We start from the raw sequence: 24,187 nt of genomic DNA on the forward strand, positions 1-24,187 counted from the left end.
ACATCAATCTTTCAAAAGCCCACAGGCTGCTCTGTTTTAGCTGTTAGAGAAATATTTTTAGAGTATCGTAAACTGAGAATGACAATAACTAGATTTTTTTCTACAATACAAAGACAGTGGCTGTATGCGTATGAATTGTAAAATGAATAAAACAAAATGGCAGCCTTTGTGTTGACAATTGTTGGTATTCAGTTGAAAGGTAATGATTCGTTTTCAAATATTGAAAAATAGAATATTGTTTAAGTTCATTTAGAAAGCATAGAGTATAAATCCCTAGCAGAACTCATAACATATTTAATAAAATTAAGGTATAGGAAGTTACAAGAGATAACGGGGAGGAGATTGATTTAATATATCGCAATCTTTTGCTAAATGCTAGATTTATGTGGTTCATTGTAGCATATGTACCAAATTTATATTTACAGAATTTTGTATCTTTCAATAAAATTTGGAGGCCAAGGCCACGGTTATCGTAATGTCTCTATGAACTCTCGTTTCCACCTGCTTCTGCCATTTATAAACGGCATCACAGAACAGCTCAAGTCTCAACAGTCCATTAGCCGGCTTTTAACGGACTGCACTTTGTGTATACAGACCCTCTCTATTTTTCTAGAAATATAGACGTGATAATAATCTCAAATTCATCTGCAAAACTATCTACTAACATATAATTATGTTGTGTCTTTTATTTATATTGATAAATTTTAAAACCAATTTCTTTGTGTGTTATTTGCAACATGTATTACTGTTCGTTTTTACAATTTACAGTCCAGTGACATTTAAAGCATGATAAATATTTATTGACAACGGAATTAAAACATTCATATGTTTCCAAGACGTGACTGATCTGTATTAAATGTTAGCATTAACATTTTTAGCATCAAACAATATAAATTTACAGAAATAAATGTGTAATCACGGTACAATTATTAGAGAATTTTGGTTCAGAGTGTTTCGTAAAAATAAATAATCATAAATGTTACAAAACAAACAACAGCGTTATAAATGAACATGATGGATTGTTTGTTGTGATGAAACAATCCATTTACATTGAAAAGAACAGCACTAATTATTTTCAACCATTATAATTAATTTTTGCTTATTTTGGTCACGACTGATTCATAACAACAAGCAAATGTAAAATTTTACGTTAAAAATCCATGAACTTTGTAACAACAGCACTAATGATGTTGAAACATTAACTTTAATTCGTGCTTATACACAATATGTGGTGTGATACTTATTATAAAACTTAAACATTATAGTACCATTTACTGTGTTACACTCCCATTTCGTATATAAATGATGAAATGTTTATCAAAACAGTTTAAAGTTATATGATCGTATTTAGAAATTAGTTACTCCTTACTCCTCCTATTTACTCCTTAGTTAATGCTTAGGATCGTGTAGTGTATTAGTTATTTAATCATAAATGGCACACGGGACTTGAATTAGGATCTCAAACGTAATGTAGATCATATAAATGATTAATTAGAGTAATAACACAACATTAATGTATGAGCGAGGAAAGCGGCATGTATAATAAGCTATAAAAGCCAATCATATAATGTTAACGCGATTTATTTTTTTAATAGAACTTCTCATACTATTTGTGTGATATATCATTGGCAAACATTAAAACATACGTACGTTTTTGCATTTTTGACTAGTTTATAATTACTCATCGGTTTGTGTAAAATATGATAAAGCATATCTCAATCTTAGTATCACATTCTACATTATCACCCGTTATCATATAATTGTCAAGCAGTATTTGTAGGAATATATAAAAACACAATATTTGAGTAAACTATATAAAACGCAGCATCGTATATTAATGTTTTGTTTATCGTATTGATTTATTAAATGGTTTCTCATCAACTATATACAGGGTTGTATTTCAGGGAGGATTCGAGTTTGTCTTATACTTTTCCTCTTTACCGACATACACCGAACTTTATACATAAAACACTTTATACATAAAACACAGTATAATAGCGTGGTGGTTGTGAAGTATTTTGTCTCATCAAGGCCAATACGACTTTTAACCCTGGTTTCGACATCAACCGTAACAACTGACATCTCGGTTTCGGTAGAGAAATCAATCTGCACCAATATTTTGCAAAACACGAAATTTTCTGTGAGAAGTTAACAAGTGATTTGTGTACTTTTTACTGAAATTTACTCTTCACTTTTTAAGTGTCTTGTTGATACTGCAGTCACAAGCTTAACTCGTTGTGTTGGATATCTTACTTCTGAACGACTTGGGGCGCCAACTGGATGACATACGTCAAGGTGTGGGTTAAGGTTAAACGCTACTGTATGCGTTAGTATCTTCTCCTACCAATGTCGCAATGTTTGGATCTACTTTGATTTCTTCAGACTAGATTTAAAGTCTGTGACAGTATTACATTACAGACACTGGAGAAGTGAAGTGTAGCAATAAGTAAAAAAATCACTTGTTAACTTCTCCCATCAGAGCAAATACCATGCATATCAATGTAAGGGATAATAAGAGAGCTATCCAGAAAGTAAGATACGTTATTGAATAGTGTGACACTGGCCAAGGCTACAGCCGCCATCTTAGTGTCTAAACACTGTGGCATCCAGTACACATCGAGCTGTAGTCACGCTCGGTCTGTATCTCAACAGGATAAGTCTTGGATGGTTTGGATTAAGAAGTGTTTGATCATCCACATTTTAGCCCAGATCTGGCACTAAGCGACAACCACCTCTTTCCAGCGATGAAAACCTGGCTTGCAAAGCAGCTGTTCGATAGTGACCCGGAACTTCACAGAGGCGTTAATCAGTGGTTAAGGTCTCAGGCGCCAATTCTCTACAAAGCAGGAATCGAAAAACTTGTGTCACGTTATGATAAGTGTCTCAAAGAGGATTACCTTTAAAAACATCCTGAGAATGTAGCTTTTAAATGCACATAATAAAATGTTTCTATTTTAGTTGCTTAATGTTTTATTTCAAAAAGTCCGTTACTTTCTGGATAGCCCTCATATTGCTTTTTCATCACAATTATTTTTGAAATATGCTAGCTTGTATAATTAATTATATACCAGTTACAACACTAACAAAACAGCTTTCAACATATTGCATTAAAATTTTCTCCTTCATCTACTTTTTATTCAATACAGAATGTTTTATTACTAAATAAAATTTAATTCTAAGAAACTATACTATTTTAACTTATAATGTTTAGAAAAGACGTCATCTTTCCACCCTAGCTTTTACAGTGTGAACTTAATATTTGCAAATAGCGCTAATGGAAGTGATAAAATCATTAATTTTCTTTTTCAGTTGATAAAAGAATTCTATTCAATTTAAACACAAATACATTTATAATAAAATCATATAATCTATCAAAAACTAACTGTATCCTATATTTTGCTAACCACATCGCTCTAATACTTAAAATAATTTTAAATATATAAAAATAAACCCTTTTAAATTAACAATACAAATGCACTAGACGATGAAACAAGAACTGTTACTTGCCCATTACTTTATGATAGCGGTAATGTAATGAACTTGTACTTTTCCAGTTGATACATCAGATAGGTCAATTAACCTGCAGCGTTGTCGCTCCCATGAACTGAGTCGCATCCAGATCCAATCTCGTGTAATTAGCATCTCGCCAGTAGACGTAGTTCCAGTGATATACGAGTGACATATTGAGTGGAAACATATTGAGTGACATTTCGATAATAGAGTGAGTATGAAACCACGACACTGCATAATTTGTATACCTTATAGTTTATTTCATTCGTGATGGAAGGTTTGACATTGATAAGTAAGATAAGACTAAATAGTTGTTTACTAATTAGTTTGTGTTCCATGAGCGATGTAATGATCGGAAACTAAACAGTAATATCCCCTAAAACTATTTATATCAAACTCACACAATTTAAACATCAAAATAGTTTCTTCAGAGCATAATGTGACAACGATTAAATTTACTCGATCCTTATTTACGCTTTATCAGTTATATTGAGTTACTGGACAGATCATCAACATTGAAGTTTCCGTTTTCTCTGAGGCATAGTTTTAAAAATGTATATATTTTCACTTAATTACATGTTTGTGAAGTCATTGCAATAAAATACATTAATTTAAATTTAAACTAATATTTGCACGGTACACCTAAACGGTAAAGTAAGATTCTAAGACATGATACAAAAATTGTCTATAAGTTGGCGAAGCGTATTATTCGAAGGGCGGAAAATTGAGTGGGATGACGAGAGGGGGTTGGTGGCGAGAGAGGGGTCGAGAGAGGGGGCGAGAGAGGGAAAGAGTGAGAGGGTGACAGAGAGAGGGAAGAGAGAGAATTAAATTATCGTATACCATTATAGATTCTAATCTCTGATTATGTTTGAACACTATTGATTATTAACTCTGCTCTTGATTGCAAAAGTAAAGTACAATATAAATAACTCGGTTCACTAAGCTCATAGGACACTTTAAAAACCAGAAACAACGGTTTATATCAAGCGTATCTAATCGCAAGTGTAACACACAAGGTGACATATTGCCATATTACTCTCCAAATAATATCTTTCCCTATCAGTCTACTTGTTAACTGTAACAATCTATCTCGGTTTATATAGTATCCCCGGCGGTGTAACCGTAAGTGCAACACAGAGGGTGAAATACTGCCACATTACTCTTCAGCCAATACCTTTCCTTATCACTTTTTCGTTATCTGAAAAATATATCAACTCTGTTAAAATTGGTGAGTTTGTAGGAATATCAAGACTGGGATGCACACTGTTTAATCATTTGTCCACACTATTATATTGACTATTGATAACATATTTTAACTAACCGATCAAATAGACGATAAGTAACGTAACAAGTGTTTCTTAATCAACACAACGATAATCTCTTTTGTGAGTAATAATAAACACTAATGGCGTTGTTAAAAAACAGATTTCTGCAAATTGAACTGAATGAATTAGTCTCTTATAAATATTTATATTTCTCGCAAAGAAGCTGGATGGCATCATTTAAAGTTTTTTTTTAAGTTTGCAAGTAACCACATTATTAAAATATTCTCAAAGAAATATTCCCGAACTAAGTTGCTTGTATTTTTATCTTCAAAACAGAAATGTTTTATCAGGATTATTAATTAAGAAGGAAAATGTTCATGTAGTCTGCTTGGTATATGAAAAATTTAATATAAACGTTACATGCCCCATGAGAACCACAGTTAAAGATTCTAAGAAAGTTCTTTGAATGTTGGTGATGAAGTTACATTTAAAGTTAGTTAGCTGGAAGTGGTGAGTTAATTCATTAAAAGCTCTTTGTGAACATTATTAAAGTTTAGTCTGCTGAACAAAAGGATAGTTAACTTAGATCAACCTAATTGATATTTATAGGGAACGAGATACATAAAAGATTTACATACGAATACTTGTCATGACATCGCTGATTATCTTATCGATTCATCGATTATCGTATCGACCTGTCTAAATCGATATTATAAAACGGAATAAAATATTATTAGTCTATCACAAATAAAGTATATCATTTTACTTTAAATATCTCTTATCTAAACATAATATGGGTTTGTGTTCACCGCAATGAGTACGTAAAGATTAAAAAGTTCACATAAAAAGCCATTAATAATTAAATTTACTAAAAATCTATGTAAAAGATTAGTTTTACACTTGACATATCTCCAGAAGTCAGATCCTCGTAAATATAAAACGCTTACGTTCACATAAATAACTCTGTTCTTTCTGAAATGAGGCGGTATGGAGCTTTATGCTGACAGTAACAAGCACTTATCATACTTATACTGTTTCAACAATTTAAAAGTTTGTGACTTTCTTTTGTGAACATCCTGTATATAAAAAAATCATGACTTCTATGAAACGGTTCTTTAGTGAGCATTATTTTTAATATGATTAAGTGCTATGATTGTATCACAGTTCAAATTAATTTTAAGAAAATATCCGTAGCTTTTATAGGTTATAATATTTAATATCAGTCTCATCTATCGCCATTCAGCTCCTAAAGGAGTATTGTAGAATTTAGGTAAGGATAAGGATAAAGATATGTAGACAATTTATTCGTTACAACTTCCTGTTAAAAAAATAAATTTTTGACTTCATGGTAAAAGAGGTGTAAGTGCTGTGACTTTTGTTGGCGAATATGTTTAACCCTTATTAAGCTCAGCAGAAAAAAAAGGTTCTCCTCTCGAGACTGCTTGGTTAGAACAGATGAAGCAATTAAATCTAAACAAGGTTTATGTGAACGCACAATTATAACACGTTTGTTTGAATTACTATTAAAACGGAAATGTATTTTAGTTATACTTAAAATAATATGAGTTTTAACAATTGCAAAAATGAGCTAATTACGGTTTTTGCTTAGATCAATATCTGTTTTGTTCTAGCGTCTGGAACCACTTGCTCTTCATGGACGGCCAATTTCCTCATTATTTATAAAAAATGTAAAAAGTATAATATAAGAACAATAGAGTATCTTGCCGTAAAAATAAATAACAAACTATAATAAACACTACCAGTTGACATTGCAACCTTCGTTAAAATTGTTGGTAGTGTAAATTTGTTGAATTAATTTTGAGATTGGTTTACTAAATGAGTGAACGTAAACTTTTACTGTTGAATTATTTATTTATAACTATTTATATCCAGCTTTATGCTGGATGTAGCAATCCCTTATCATACTTATACTGTTTTAAGAGTTTAAAAGTTTGTTACATTCTTTTGTGAACATTCTGTATATAAAACAATCATAGCTTCTATGAAACGGTTCATTAGTGAACACTAGTTTTAATATGATTAAGTACTGTGACTTTATCACAGTTTAAAATCAATTTTATGAAAAGATAAGTAGGATATTTTTTGGTTAAAATATGTAATACCAGCCTCGTTAATTATTATTCAGCTCCTAAAAGAGTATTAATGAACTAGAAGATAAAATAGAGAGTTTATTAATTTAAACTCCCTCTTGATTTTTTCAAATTACTTCATGGTAAGTGATGTGACTTCTGTTAGCAAAACCTGTTTAACTCTTATTTAAGCACATAAATAACAGGTATTCCTCTCGGAGATAGCGAATGTAAGTGATAGGAATTGGCAGGACTGCAAATAAAAACACGGTAATGGAAGGACTCACGCACAGTTTACGACCCTTATGTTGGCACATCTGCGTTTGTTTAGTTCTATCGTTTGGCACCACTGGCTCTTCATGGACGGTGCATTTTCTCTGTATTTATAAAAAAAATTAAGTAGCATACAAAAACAATACAGTATATTGCCTTAAAAATAAATAACAAACTATAATAAGTATTAACCGTTGACATCACAAACTACGTTAAAATCTTTAAGGGTAAAAAATGTGTTAAACGACAGTTAAGCTTGGTTTGTAATTAAAATAATGTAATTTTTTATGATGTATTTTATACAAAATAGTTTTTCTATTGATAAAATATCTCTATAATACTGAAAACTTTGAATCGTATACAGATACACCCAAATCTAACACACATACAATTACATTCTTGAAGCTCTTGTCTTATTGGAAATGATATATTAATTTAAACAAACTCTCCAATAATATAAAGTTTTTTTATTTTTGTGAGGCCTTTCGTACTCATTAAGATAAGTATGATTTTATAAACTCCACACGAGATTTAAAGATCGAAGAAGATGAATATCTTGTATCGTTTGATATTGAATCACTTTATCCAAACGTACCAATTAAAGATACTATCAAATTCATACAGGACTGGCTGATTTCCTTAAATTTAGAAACAACTATTGCTAATGAATACATTAATTTGATAATCTTACTATGTCCCAAAATATGTTTCAATTTAAAGAAAAATATTGCAAACAGTTTGATTGTACTGCCATGGGAAATCCACTTTCTTGTTTTATTGCAAACATATTTTAAGTAAATTTGAATCTCATGCAAAGGAAACAATGGATTATTTTCCTAGAAACTGGAAGCGATATGTTGACGATATTTTTGCTGTTTTAACAAGAAACAAAATTTTCAAAATTTTATAGATTCTCTCAACTCGTTTTATTCTTCTATCAAATTCACTTGTGAAATAGAAAATGACAATCAACTTCCATTTCTCGATTTATTAATTATGAAAAATACGAATGGCCATTTTGAATTCGATATATACAGAAAACCAACACAAAATGACAGATTCATCCCAGTTGATTCATTTCATCCCCCTCCACAAAAAAGAGCAGCTTTTCACAATTTAATCCATCGGCTTTTACATACTCCATTGTCAACAGAAAATAATAAAAAAGAAGTTAAGAAATAAAGGAAACTGCTTTATTTAATGGCTAAAAAACTAAGATGATTGACATTATGATAAAAAAGAAAAAGAAAATAATTGAAAGAAATTCTAGAACAACCTTATATCAAATCAAAAGTGAAGAACCTGAAAAATGGATATCTGTTTCCTACAACAATATATCTACAGATATTACTAAAAGTTGCTAGAAGTTGCAAGAAACATGCCAATATTAATGTATCTACTAATTCCAAAATTAAATTAAAGAATATATTAGGAAATCCCAAGAATAAAATGAATGAAGAAGAAAAATCTGGAATTTATCAAATTAATTGTGACAATTGCGATTTAAAATATATTGGCCAAACAAAAAGAAAGTTAAAACAGAGAGCTAAGGAACATAGGGCATGTTTAAAATACCAACAGGAAGAAAGATCAGCCGTGGCAAAACATGCACTTCAAACTGGACACTCTTTTTCAAATGCAAAATTATTAAAAGAAGTACAAAATAAAAAATTCCTTGATGCATATGAAACAATTTTTATAAAAAAGAACCAAAATAATCTGGTAAACAACGAACGTGGACCTTTTCAAAATTCACCCTTACTTTATTTGATTTAACTAAATATAAACTTTATATATATATATATATATATATATATATATATATATATATATATAAAACATACTGTGCTGTCATAGAATATTACCTCTTTGTATTTTTAATGACATATGTTTTTATTTAGTACAAAATTGTTTATGTTACTATTGTTATTATTACTTTTATTCAGTTGTGTGAGTCCGAAGATGTACTCATTGAGTACGAAAGGCCTCTCAAAAATTAAAAAACTTTATATTATTGGAGAGTTTGTTTAAATTAACACATACAATTGTTTACATCGATGCTTTAATTAATTATTTTAAAAAACCAGGTTTATTTAAATTGTTAATATCTGTTTTACTAGTTCTCAAACTATATTTCATTTTCCCATTAAAAATGTTTTAAAGAAAATTATTGTTACTTTAGTGTAAAGTTTCACAAATCAAAGATTAAAATATAGACAGGAGGCACAATAATTTTCCACAATGAGATAAAATCATTACAATGGATTACGTTTTAGAACAAGAACATTATTCAATGATGTAAATGTATTTGTCATTATAGTCGTACATTTAGTTGTATTGTCTACATGCTTGTATACGAGTTAATCAATGTAATAAATGTAAACGTTTGTAATGGGATCGTTGTTTATTGTAAAAAGATTATTAACTGAGGCAATCAATATTATAATAGTGAAGTAAATATTATTAGTCTACCACAAGTTTACCAAATCATTTTACTTCAACTAACTGCCATCAACATATAACATGTGATAGTGTTGATTGCACATGAGTGCTTAAAGTTTTAAAATTGTACACAATAGGTAACTTTTTTACTATTTAATTAATATATTATTAGCTTGTTAATCAATAGCTTAAAAGTCCATAATATTTACTCTAATTCCTGATGATATAAGCAATTATATGCAAAGAGTTACATTATGAACATTTCCCTATTGAAAGTCAAATACTAGTAAATATAAAGTGTCTTCTCTCACATTTACGTATCAATAAAATAACTCTATTCAGTATGAAATATGGCACTACACAGCTTTAAGGTGACAGGATCAAGCCCTTATCATGTTTGTACAATTTCAGGAGTGTAAAATGTTTTCAGTAATATTCAAGTACCTCCATTATTATTTATCTTCTCAAAAAATTCAAAGCAACTATGTATTGTATTTTTGTCTTTTTTAACTAATGAAAATTCTCCTAAAGAAGTTATGTAACATTTTACAAAATTTTATTTAACAATATTTTATTTTTATAAAATAATAGTATACGATTATAAATACCTATTAAGCTACAATATGGTGTACTCAGTGACTACTAGTAATTTCTAGTAATGGCTTCTCTTTACGAAAAGTAGTGAGACGTTTATTGTTTACAACTATTACATGTCTTTGGATTAAGCTCTTGATTTCAGAAATATTTAGCATTAAATAAAAATAAATAATGTGAAGCTTCATTTCTTTGTAGGTGACATTAAGTAAAATGTTGAGATTTCAGTAGTCCTAGCTAATATTTTAAAATTTATCTCATGATCGAACATGGAAACAACAACAAATTTTTAACTTTTCACTCAGTAGTGTGGCAGATATTCTTTTTTGTTTGTAGGATTTCACAATTTCAAATCTGTCTATATGCGAAACATATTAAAAATGAACGAGCTGTAGAAATTCGGCTTTCAACCTCAGCACTGTCAAAAACGCTACTTGTGTGATGGTCTTATATTGTACTTATTTAGAATTAATATTTTCAGCTTTACTATGAACTTTTGAAGTGATTAATTCTTTCTGCGTAGTAGGGATATATGTTTTACACGGAGGAAAAACCTTTGTTTCGCGTCATGAAACGTAACGCAACGCTTATTCACTCTTAAGCTACTAGGAGATATTGCGGCCATTTTTATGTCAGGGTGGGCGTTTCTCCGTTCAGTGGATATCGAGACTATAGAAGTATGTTTCACTCAGGGAGAAATCTTTCGTTTTACTTCATCCGTGTTTGTGATTTCCACACGCTTTCAAAGTAGAATGACAACTTATCGCAACATAAACAAACAGTTATATGATCAACTGACCTGTTAGAAGTTCCAACGTCTGTTAGAAGTTATTAAAATGGGAATATAAAACAAAATAACACACAACATTATATATGATGAGGAAATAACGATTCTGCAGACTTCCTTTGATATGGAATTTGTTAAATAATTAGGCTACTTAGCTCGAATTTAAATCTGTAAACATTTACAAAAACAATTCCTACTCTGCTCATAGTAACTATCTTGATTTTACAAAATTAAAACTCTCCACACCAAAATGTCGTTGCAAAAAGACTGAAATATTTAGTAAAATACTGATTTTACTAAATTTACGACCTATTAATGCATTTATTAATGAATCCAACGTAAAATTTATTAACTAACTGAATCATTTAATAGCATTATTTCACACTGCTTGGTTTCTAAATTGAAATTAAGTAGGTTAATATTAATCTATGCAGTGCAGAACTAATTCCGACCTGACGATATTTAAATAGGATTGCAAATACACTGATTAGCCCTTGTATAGCTAACAAAATCGTGGTGTAGTTTAATTCTGGAGGAAAATTTGTCTTTACGTTCATAATAATTATAACGTCACTCATTAAAATTTGGCCTTACTTTAGATTCGCTTAAAAATGAATTACGTTAAACAGACTTTAATACAAAATGTTGTTAAAAAAAGGTTGAACCATTAAAAATATAACTTTTTGAAAATATAAATTAAATTTAACACTTTCTAATGATAAAAACACAAGTACAACAGAATATGGAATAACAATAGATGCTGTTTAAAAAAAGATACTTAGCAACAATTTCTTCCAGAACTTTTATTTCTTACTTCAATTATTATAAACCGATAATTGAATTTTTTAGAATATAATGACAATGGAAATACGGAAAAAAAACGAGATTGTAACGAAAACTATACTGACTAAATTGTTTAAAAAGTATAAACGATAATAATGCAAATGTATAAATATTATTATTACTTTAATATTTAGAAGTTAGTGATCATTGTTATGTATGTAATGCAAAACATATTAAAGAAATTTGTAAATGATTATTATAATTTGTAAAAAAATTTTACATAACAGAATTGAGTCTCTTATATTACTTTAAAATATAAAACATAACCTTTAAATAATTAGAAAATGTACTTTTCAAGATAGATATTAACCGTTTTTTCGTAATAAGTAGTCACTTCTGTCAGTCAGTTCTGCGACTGCCTTTCCATTATAATATTATTATATTAATATTTTTAATCATAATATAATGTGTTATATTATAATTGTTTTTTAACTACTTCACTGGTAAATATCAAAATTTTTAAAATTTAATTGGCATACATTTGGTAGATCTTATAAGGCAATAGATTTTTTATACTCGATATATTTATGATGACACCTTTTATTATATCGTTTTAACCATTACAAATTTGTTCTAATAAAACTGCCAAGAAACATTACCTAGCGAATGTAAGTAAGAGAAATAGGCAGGACTGCAAACAAAAACAAGTTAATGGACTCAGCTCGTAAAAAATTTACGATCTAATGTTGGCACACCTGTGTTTGTTTAGTTCCAGCGTTTGGCACCACTGGCACTTTATGGGCGATCTAATTCCTCTGTGTTCTACGCATCTTTAAGTAAAACAGCCGAAAAATGCATTAGCATGTATTAAGCAAATAAGAAATAATAGTGAAACTTAACACAATATATATTACATAACATTCTTTAAACGTACAAGTTTATAAAACATTTTTTACCTTACTTGGGTAATTAAAAGAAATTATTTTTTCTGTGTAATGGTTCTTTGAAATACGGGCGAAGAATTAATAATGGGCTATTCCTTGGGACCTGTACAACCTATGGTGTATACAAATAATACGTGAAAAAATAATTTTTAGTTAGATATTCATAAAGAATTACTTTTATTATTACTACTATAGTATAAAAATGTCTTAGGTGAAAACTGATTTCCACCTTGGTGTAAAATTTTAAAATTCCTAAATAAGCCAAAACCAGGCAAGACATTTATGCAAATAAAGGTAAAATAACTTCAAAAGTTTGCATTTTAGAAAAAATATGAGCTAATTAGTTGGACATGTATATATAATTTCACTTTATATTATAATAAACTGAAGTAAAACAAGAGATTTAATGTACACAAATGCATTTCACTCTTATATATAATAGTGTTCAACCATGCCAGAGTGAATTATTTTCCGTTATTATTTAGGCTTTCCTATTAAATTTTTGTTGAATTTTTCTTACTTTTCTGTTTGACTATTACGTTTGCATAGTTGAGCATACACATGTGCTGTGTTTGTATATTACTAAATGACAATGTCAACCAAAAAATGAGTTGTTACAAGAGTTACTGTTTGATAGGTATCGCAGAGTGTGTAAGACCCAGTGCTGTAAAGTAAGACGAGTGACATCATGTGATCGGACGAATAAGCCTTTGTAAATAGAAAATTGTATTATTTCGGGTTTAAAATAAGTGTTCTAAAAGAGAAAAATAATGTTAAAAGCGAATATAAGGAGAAAATAATGTTTTAGCAATATAATTTACCTATTTCTAAGACCGAGCTAGCTTAATTCAGGTTCTATACTAAGAGAACTGTTACATTTTTAAAATACGTTTAACGCACGGGACTAACTTAATTTGAATCAGAGTAACCGATAAAAGCCTTCCGGACTTTAGCAGGTCAATGTTTCACTTGATTCACTTACAGCGTGAAGTACTGTTAGAAAATATATAAATGTGCTTTTATATTCCTCAATAGATAGTTTCCAAGCTCAGATTGAGCTATAGTACGAGTATGAGTATAAACACGTGACTCTCTAATCCTTCAATATTGCATTTACAATTGAGGAGGTCTTATATATAAAAAGGAGATTCAATTAAAGCTATTTTAATTCAACACAGCTTAACATAGACTTCACCGAAATAGTAAAAAACGTATTTTTCAAAACTACAATAACGGAGAAGAAGTTTTAGATGGAAGTTATATAAAAGCTAAATAACCAGGTTTTCCAAATAAATTAATAAAAAAATAAGTGACTATAGTCCTTGACGTTTAATGTTATAGTCTTAATATCAAACAAAATCTTTGAAACCATTGACATAAAAGGTAGTTAATGAAGAGGAGTCATCTTTAAAAAGTGATAAAGAAATATCATCATCATGAATAATACATAAATTTTAATAGCTTAAGTACCGCTTATATCTACTCATGACTGATGTAGAAAGATAGACCTTTATCCCGACTATCATCAGGAGTGACTTCAGAACAAGCTTATCAGTAAACTCACCTGACAATTATCTCTACGAACACAAAACAGTGCTATCGGTTTGTTTTTGAAACCTATTACTTTAATATACTATATCCTTTAATATTTATATATCTCATCATGTATTGACAATAATGGCTGTTTTTTTCATATAAAAAATTACATATTAGTTGTTTATTTTCATTAATAATTTTAGTGTAAACAATTACTGTCGAACGGAACAGAACACACAGACAGCCTATTATGGCGGCAGTAAGCCTTTCCAAACGAGTTGTCTCGTTGTTTGACGGAGCAGGCACTTTGTTTATCGCAAAGAATTAAAAAGCGTTTTCAATTAAATCACTATAAAATGTTTCTTTCTAATATGAACCGCAATATCAATGTTACCGTTTCGCAAATTGTTTACTTGAATTTATCAGAAATGTTTTCAACTACAAAAAAAGTAATTTTTAAAAATACTCAACTACTTTAACTATTTTTTGTTTAAAAATCATAAGCTTTAGTACTAGACATCCGTAAAATCAAATTTATAAACATTTGTAATATTTTATTATAATATCATTACATAATATTTTTTATGTTTTCTACCTTTGTTAAATATTTCCAATGATAAAATATATATATTACAATTTTAAGCTAAACATGGTTGACGGAATGTTTTTATTTCAGCTCTCGTTACCTTCTTAGTGCAGCGTCTGTAGACTGGCGCTGTGACAAACTTCACTCCTAGAATCTGGCGATACGTTCGTCTGAGAGATCCATAAAGTCGATAACATGGAAGCTCACAATGAACGCTACATGGCTTACTTACTGGCTAATGAAGTCATGTTTCAAAAAGCTAAGAATACACTCTTTTCAATAACAACACTCACGATCGTGTAGAACGAAAACTCTCAACGTGACAAACGGAAATTACGTGTCAAAACGCAATTGGAAATGTAACTATAGAATGTTTTACAGTATTATATGAAACCTTGGATCTTCAACTTTAAATTTACGTACGTTTTAGGTCAATGAAAGTAAAAATAGACTTGCTGTGAGATATCATATTACAACATTAGTTAATGCTTCGAAAATAGCTTAGTACGTTTGAAAAAGTTGTTAATGCTTCGAATTTTCAAAATTTATCCATAATAAATTGTATAACAAAAGACTTAATTAATTATAGTAATTGCATTCATTGACTTTCCTAAAGCATTTTATTCTCTGAGGCATTGTAAATATTCTAAGTACTTGAAATAATTAGAATCGAGGAAAAATAAAATAACTTGTTCCGAAATTATTTAGAAAACACTATAGAAATTAATTGTGAAAATCAATGACATTTATAGCAATGGAACAATAATAATTATAAATTTAGGAGTACCATAAGGAAATATTTTGGGACCTATACTATACTTGTTATACAGGTCTGTTCAATAAGCATCGAGACTGGTTCAACAAAAATCAAAATTGATTGCAGGTATCATTACAATTACTTAATAATCTTCAAAATACATTCCTCCTGCATCGTTACACTTAGTTCTGTGCGTTTGCCACTCATCAAGAGCCACTGGAAGTCTGTTTCCGTAATGCTGTTGAGAACCTTTGTTGTCGCCTTTTGAACTGTCTTAATGAAACCGAACCGATGTCCTTTGAACTCACTTTCCATTCACAGAAACAAGTAAAAGTTTGGTGGAGCAAGATTTGGGATGTAGGAAGGGGGGGGGGTGAGGCAATGTTGCTATGCCAAATTTCGCCAGCAGCTGCCACACAACAATCGCACAGTGGCACGGTGCACTGTCATAGTGAATTTTTTAATTCTTCGCAATGGCTAGTCGTACGCGCGTTACAGGATTTTGCAGGTGTGTCAGTACTTACATATAAAATGCAGTATTTACAGTCACTCCAGTAAACATGGACTCCTCGTGAACAATGCCACGTCGGTCGTAAAAAACAATCAGCAAGGTTTTGAACTTCCATTTGATTTTGACATCCAAGCTTTTTTGGGACATGGGGACCCCTGTGTGTGCCATTCTGATCTTGAATTTTAGTTTTTGGGTCGTACTGGAACATCCACGATTCATTGTCGATAAAATCTTCATCTTCCTGGATGCAGTCCAAAATCTCTTGCAAAATTTTCACCCGTGACCACCAGTTTTATGCACACTTTCCTCATCTTGATTCTCTGTTACAATGGGTGGAAGGTTACTAATGAAAGGCTGGTCTTCTCACTAATAAGGGCGATGGTTAAATTCCTGTCAGAGTCCAAAACTGTTTACACTTTGACATCTGAGCATCGGTTCGAGCGGTCGTCAGGCATTCAACCTAATCGTCTTCGACAAGCTTCAGGCCTTCCTTAAACTTTTTGTGCCACTCAAAAACTCTTGCGCGGCTTAAGCCAACATCCCATAAGCCTGTTTAATGAGATCAATGGTCTCAAATGTGGATTTTCCAAGTTTAAAGCAGAATTTGCGTTGCATGACTCCACTCCATGACACCATACAAAAATCACAAGTCACAAAAAAAAAAATCCACCTCCTGTCTCAACGCATGCCCGCAGGCGAGTGAATTAAAGGGTACGTAAGTGGTGGGGGACGTGTCTACCGAGGCCAACTGGTCAGATACCCCTCCACCGCTCTGTTGAGGATACATCAAACCAGTCCCAATATTTATTGAACAGACCGTGTATGTAAATGAGATAACTAGTTCAATTAATTATAAATTGTATATGTACGTCGATGATAGCACCCTGATTGTAGCTCATGAACATATTTTAGAAGCAAAAAGTCATAACTTAACTAAACTTAAAATGTGGTGTTACAATTTTGGTTTGTTCATAATGGAAAAATCCAAGAGTCCTATTTCATGACTTCTCTACACAGACTATATATATTACTGACCAGCAAATACGATACGCTCTGCTGTAGTACCCAGTAAGGTAGTATTGTTGAGAGCCCAGCAGTATGCATACAAGGCTTCCTCCAAGGCTCGTGGGAATGGAGCCTGTAATCATAAATACCATCTTATTACAGGCAAAAAAGATCTAACACTGTTATAACAGCATACAAAGTTCTCTAGCTTACAAAGTCTAATACTACATTATACCAAAGAAATAAACCTTTCCAGTGCAAAACTCCTAGAAGAACTATATTTCTCTTTTAAATTTCACGATGTCCTACAGCAATGAAATTTGGTACATATGAGCCTCTTGTTCTCGACAGAAAAAGTAAAGACTTGTCATTAAGTTCCGAGTTTAAATTAGAAATACCTCAAAATAAGTTTCAATTTATAGCAATTTAATTATTTGTTGCACTTCTTGATTATTTTTAAAAGTAATAAACGTAATCTATAAAACAATGTAGAGTTCCTGTATCTGGAAAGAAATAGCCACGTAGAATATTCCTAAGGTCAATCAACAATCTTTTTGAGCACATCCTTGCCTCTGCTTAGCTAAAGAACAAGTTGTAGTTCCACATGACTAATTATCAGATTAATCTACAGTTGATCTATGAGTTCATTTCTATGTTTATTATTTACTAACATTTAAATCGAACATTCTGTAATATTATTAAGTTAAAATAGAGCATTTTTCATCAGTATAGTCAATTATATTATAATTCCACAAGAATCAAACACAATAAAGTTTCCAAGTTGTAAACAAAACAGATCAAAAGGTATCTCTGCACATGTATATTGTTTGCTTATTGTGTTGTGTGTTGACTGCTACAAACATGTATGTTAGTTGGGATGATGTCACGTCTGTCATGCTTGTCATGTCTTGTCATGTTGTCACTTATGTTACATCTCCAACAGCTATGGTTCAACTGTTACAAATTCAGTGTTAGCTTTCTTTACTAGAGGAAATAATATGATTGTAATTATTAGATCTGCAAGTGCTGTGGCCATTTCCACAAGCGTTATTCAACAAATTTTCATAAACCCTTTTTTGTTCTTTTAGTAAAGTGAAGAATGTGTCAAATCCTATTATGGCTGAAAACTTAAAAAAATATATGACATTTTTTTGCAAAACGCTTGTTTTGCTTTCTTATAAAAAAGTTAAGTTTGAATGAAATTTATATGTATTTAATATTTTTTTTAGGTTTTTTAGGGTGATGCAATGAGAAAGACCATACAAACTAATTAAATTTAATGTATAAAATATTTTTGTAAACCTTGAAAATACTTAGCACATTGGCTACAATGACGTATTTGTTAGCATCAGCGTTATTATCGATAATGGCCACTGTCCGTAAAAACTAAATTTGACGTAATTTTGGAGTTGAAAAATATTCTAATATCGATTATTTTAGCAATTATCTATACTATTATATCGATGGTCAGTTAAAATATAACGTGTTCGATTTTGAAGCTGGTCGAGCCTCTCGAAATCAATTGTCGTTTACTGTTGTACCGTATGACGATAACACATGAGGGTGGTGACTTCTGAGGTCGTAGTAATAAATACTAGAAATACAAAGTTTACTTATAAGTTCAATTTAATTTACTAAAACTTACAAGCACCACTTTTGGATGGTAAAGGAAAAGTTATGTAATGCCACGTTTCTGCCAATTAGAATATAATAATTAAAAACGTATATCTTCTAGGTGGGCCTAAGATATCCAATGTTCTCTGAAATTATGTCTACGATGTTTTACTTTATAAGACATTAAGATTTTACTTCCCTTCGCAATGTGTAGACTCACAACCCGGGTGTCGGCGTCTTGGCACGAGACAATGGCGCTGTAGTCTAAGAAGGGTTATGTCTAGTCGGTGGTTAGTAGACGAAGAGTAGAAGTTAATAAACTGGTAGCCATCTACTCAAATAATATGTGCCCTGTGAGCCGTGAGACACGTGGGACACGTAAACTCGCCTAAAACAAATTCGCGACGGTATTAGCCATTTAATGATACAAATTACTATTTATAAAAACGTGTTCGCCATAAGGACGACGCCACAACTTTTATCTATCTCAATCAAGCAAATAAAAGATCTTCAAGGGTACGTTACTTTACTATTTACAACTTTACTTTACGTTACATTAATTTTTATACGTTTGGCATCAAAGGGCTAATTTAATAATCCGAAAAGATAAATTTTACTTACGGACAAAGCGCGCGAGGTCTGCTCGGTCACATAGTTGGGCTGCTACAAAGGGTTATAAGAAGATATTCATACGCGTGCCAATTAGGTAGTTACTCCGCCCAATAATTTAGTTCCGGAACATTGGATGTAAAATAATATTATATTATACTGGCTGACTAGGTTGCGAAATTTACATTGTATGAAATTTAATTAGCTGATTTACGGTACACTGTTATATCTGTTAACTGTTTGTTTTAATTAGTTGCTGTTTGAAATGACGTCACTGTAAAATGACCTTTGTGGTAATATAAAGTCGTGGTAAAATGATGTCATCTTTTTTAAGTTTTAGTAACTTTTGGAAAACATTCTAAATGAAATTAAAATTTAAGTGAATAATGGTAACTTTGATGATGATATTTTGAGTAAAAGTGGTGATGAAGAAGTGGCCTAACCTTCAAATTTGGGAGTGGCAAAGACAAGCTAATGAACCACATGATTTTATTTTTAGTGGTAGATCTAATTGTAGCTATGAGACTGAATACTTAAAATATAAGATAATAAAAGACAATTTGATCACGTTATATGGTTGTTAAGATTTTTAATTGACCCCAAGCACCCCACACAATGATTCTCATTGGAAAATAAAAAATTAATTCAGTACTTGAGGGTAAAAATATTTTAATTTTAATTGGTAGTCAATGGGTTACATGCATAAAGTAAAATTATATTTAAAAAGCAAGGATTCGGCTAAAGAATTATTGTAAAATACTAATTTCATTGCTTTATTCATTAATTTCATTACTTAATAAAGAATAATTTATACAATAGGATAAATGCATTATAATAAATTTTAAACATATAATATTTGTAAAACCATCAATACTAATCCAGGTTCTCCATGACATGATGTGTTTTGAAGTGCGTTTTGATATGACAGGTATTTTTCAGTATTTTTATGGCTATACTATATAAAAAACAATAAATATCTAAATAAAATTCATATACAATACGTGTTTGAGTAATAAAAATGAACATCGCATTTTAATTCAATTAAATGTTACCGTTTACCGCTACTGCTAATGTTCAGCTTGTTGGCAACTATAAAAGAATAAATTCACTATCACTTAGGTTTTCTTTACTCATACAATTACTTGAAATAAATGTTCATTCGAATGATTACCGACAAGTACCAATGATGAATTTCAAACTTTATGGGACGTCAAGTTAAGAATCTAATTCTAACTTATTACTGGTGAGTACCTCAGGAGCGAGACTGTAGTCAACGGACAGAATGGGGGCAGGGAGGCCCTGAGCCCATTGGCGGAGATAGGCCTCGTGTGATCGGGAGCTCTGGGCCACGAAACCTCCGCCATGGCAATGGAATATCAGCCCCTTGGACGGAGGTACCAAACTCTCCTTGCCACCTGCCTCACCCACCTTTAGACACACATCACTACATTACAAAACAAACATAATACATTACACAATGTATAATAGTTTTCCTTTACTTCCTTACACATATATCTCTAATAACGAACAAAGGACTATTTTCTGAGTTACTTGATCGTGCAAAACTAATGAGGATGTGAGAAAAAGTGTATATTAGTTTTTTATAGGGGCCTAGATTGCAACCGACAACAAATTGCTTGATTTCCAAAAACTTCCGAATTAAGGGTTAAATCTGTGAAAAAAAACCAAGCCCTAAACTGTTAAACAGAACATGATTTATTACAAAAAAGATATAAATTCTGTTAGTATTATAATTAACTAAGAATATTTAGTTGGTAATTAAACGTGACCAATGTTGGATTTCTATCTCATTTTATCACTGTAAAATTAAAGATTTTTGTAATTGAGTTCACTTTTGACAGTGCGGTGTCTCATACTAAGTTATGATCTCTTTAATATACTGATACAACCCAGTGATATATAACACGTCTTGAATTCAACACATCTTGGGGTTAAACTTGTATGTGCTATATTTTTTTATATTTAAAAGGTTCTGTTAAGTATTATTACTTTTAAAGAAATATAGGATGTGTTTTCATAGGACTTGATGCAAAATTAAACCTTAAATTCAAAAGTTTAAAGTAAGTACTGAAACCAAATTACACTTTAAAAATATGCTAAATATATTTATATGATTTACAAATAATAACTAGGATAATCTGTGTAAACTAGGAAAAATCAAAATAAGTTTTGACTTTTTGCCCATTTCTTGAACAAAAGTAAGGATAAACATAATTTTATTATAAGCTTTTTAAATTGTATTTTTCTAATAAAATACATTTTTAAATATTAATTATCTCTATAGAAATATTCACAGCTTAATACATCATACTTTAGCAATAGAAGTAGGTCCCAGACTAAAGTAAATTATTACCGTTCCTTACAAATGTAAATTAAAACATACTACAAGAGATTATTATAAAGTAAGGACCATTTTAAATACAAACCCAAACAATATATTTTTTTACTAATTTATTTTTAAAGCAACTATGTAAAAAAATAAGAAAAATGAACACATTATTTAAAAAATTCACAAAAATACAAATCCAAGCCAATTTTATGTTGTTACAGCGGATATAAACAAAATTTATATTGACAAGGCAGCTTGCAATTGAATAAAACAAAAGCCAGAAAGATAAACAATCCAAAACATTCAACAGATGTTGTACCAGATAAAATACTAATTTGGAAAAATTAAAAAATAATATAAATTTAGATTGCTTTCCCTTTATTAAAAAAAATAAGTTATACGAAGCTGACTATACAAAAATCATGGAAGATTCCAATAAATTTGAACATTGCCGTTTTGAAACATTTAAAATGATTTAGTATTTAATCTATTGCTTTTGAAGAGAACCCACCATGTGTTGGCGTTTAAAAGCTGACAGCAGTCTGACGGAGAGTGGAGAAGGTCCACTGTGTGATCTCGGTATGGAAATATCCACTAGGAACCCATCTGCTCTCGGAGAACTCAGGGGTTCGGGCGGGATAGAAATCATTCAGTTAACTTCCACTGATGGATGGACAAAGTTTGGCAGCCTGTTCATCAGCTCTACAAACAAAATAATAAAATTTTATTTAATTATTTAAGTTATTAAATTTCATCTTACATTTTTCGGAGGTATATCTTGAAAGCAAGTTCTGTTTTACTGGTTAAAAACATAATATATTTTAAGAAAAGTATATTTATTGCTAAAGATTATTTATAAATTAATATTATTTCCGCGCAGCCTCTGTAAATAAATTAAGCAGGTGGTATTAGATATGCTGATGCGGAGAATTCCTTTAGGCAGAAAAAAGCGATGATGTAAAGAAAATGTTTATAACTTCCAAAGCAAATGTCACACACACTTACTTGGCTTACACTTGTTATTTGGTTGTTTTTAACGAATGGTTCGATTGTTTTTATCCAAAGGATAAAACAAGACTATGAAAATATGAAATGAATATGATTAAATTATATGAGATATTTCTCAAGTAATGAGATTTGTTTAAGTGGCTTCAACACATGTGTTTGGCTCCTGGTAACCTATGGGGAGAACTCTTTCCTCTATTTCACAAAAGCAGTTACTCATTGATATCAAACTGGGCAAGTTATAAATATTGTATGGTTTCTTTGATGTCGAAGTCTAGGCCATAGTTGGTTTTGTTGTTTAGTAGTGTTATTGTTAAATTTATGATTTTAAAATTGTAATGTACGAGTACGAGATTCTTTTTGTTACAGTAATTTATTATAACTCTTATTGTGTACGAGTTTTACACACATCGAAGTTGGATAATATATCGAATTGTTCGATAATAGCAATCAAATAACAAATGTAGGCTGTTTATTAAAGGCTCCCCACAAATAATGTCTTTTAACAACTAATAAATCAATAACAATATGAAACACTTTAAAACTACTAAATATGTTCTGCAACCAAGAAAACATAGCCTACTAAACTGTATTATAAAGAAGAAAATTAAATAAGAATTGAAAATTTAATTTGAGTATCAACCCACCTACAGTACTTTCAGGCATTTTCTTATTAGACCAGGACAGGTTATTTATTAATCCCTTTATTATTAATGTTTATTTTTTACATACAACAACGTACTTCTAATTTCTTTTACTGCACATAAGTTTTTAAAACAAATAGTGATACTGAAAATTTTATTACTTATTTAGGGTGGCCACGCTTCTGAAAATTTGAAATTCTATGACTTTTCCAGACTGGTTTAAGTAAAAATCCAGGTTTTTGGAGAGCTTGTTTTGGTATTACGACATGCGGATATACAACTGTATTGTAACTGAGACCCCACTTCAATCTCCAAATAATAAATAAACTTAAGATTTGAGACAAATAAGGTTTATTTATGCTAAAACTTCAACATGAAGTGAAATAAAATCATTCAATCTGCAAGAAACATTTTTATTGACACCTAAAATAAAACTCTTGGCATGATAAGACAATATTATTTCAGAATTACAATTTGTGAAAAAAAAAACACTAAAATGGTACAGTTATTCTTATGTAATTAAGAAATTAAGACAGCCATTTCCTGCATAACTTCAAACTAGCTACAACTTATATTGTGTTTTTCAATTCTCAATTTCAAGCCGGAGGGCTTCAGACTCTTGTTGTTTTTGTACTACTATCTTAGTCCTTTTTTGCATAAGGTCGTTGATAGTAACCTGAATTCTCTTCCTAGTTTCCTTTTTATCGGCGGCTGCCACATTTGCCTTCCTTTGGTCTGTGAGGTATTCTTGACACATAGCTCCAGGCCTGACGACATTCCATGATTATCTTTTTATCAATGTTGATATTATTTGCTCCACCAGCTCTCTTGATCCCCTCATAGACAAGGCGTTGGGAAATAAAATACCTCTCTAGAAGG

General features: G+C 30.6%; 1 protein-coding gene across 1 annotated transcript; it reads right to left on the reverse strand.

Annotated features, from left to right (window-relative positions):
- Positions 1 to 16,838: 16,838 nt before the first annotated feature.
- On the reverse strand, positions 16,839 to 22,308 carry LOC124371057 (hormone-sensitive lipase-like). The gene is made up of 3 exons (XM_046829368.1): positions 22,171 to 22,308; positions 20,561 to 20,737; positions 16,839 to 17,219 (listed from the first exon to the last, which is right to left on the reverse strand). Exons 1-3 carry the CDS (start codon positions 22,306 to 22,308, stop codon positions 17,109 to 17,111), a joined length of 426 nt encoding a protein of 141 aa, XP_046685324.1. The 3' UTR covers positions 16,839 to 17,108.
- Between the last annotated feature and the right edge of the window lie 1,879 nt (positions 22,309 to 24,187).

This window comes from Homalodisca vitripennis, unplaced genomic scaffold, assembly GCF_021130785.1.
Source record: "Homalodisca vitripennis isolate AUS2020 unplaced genomic scaffold, UT_GWSS_2.1 ScUCBcl_848;HRSCAF=3689, whole genome shotgun sequence".
NCBI lineage: Eukaryota > Metazoa > Arthropoda > Insecta > Hemiptera > Cicadellidae > Homalodisca > Homalodisca vitripennis.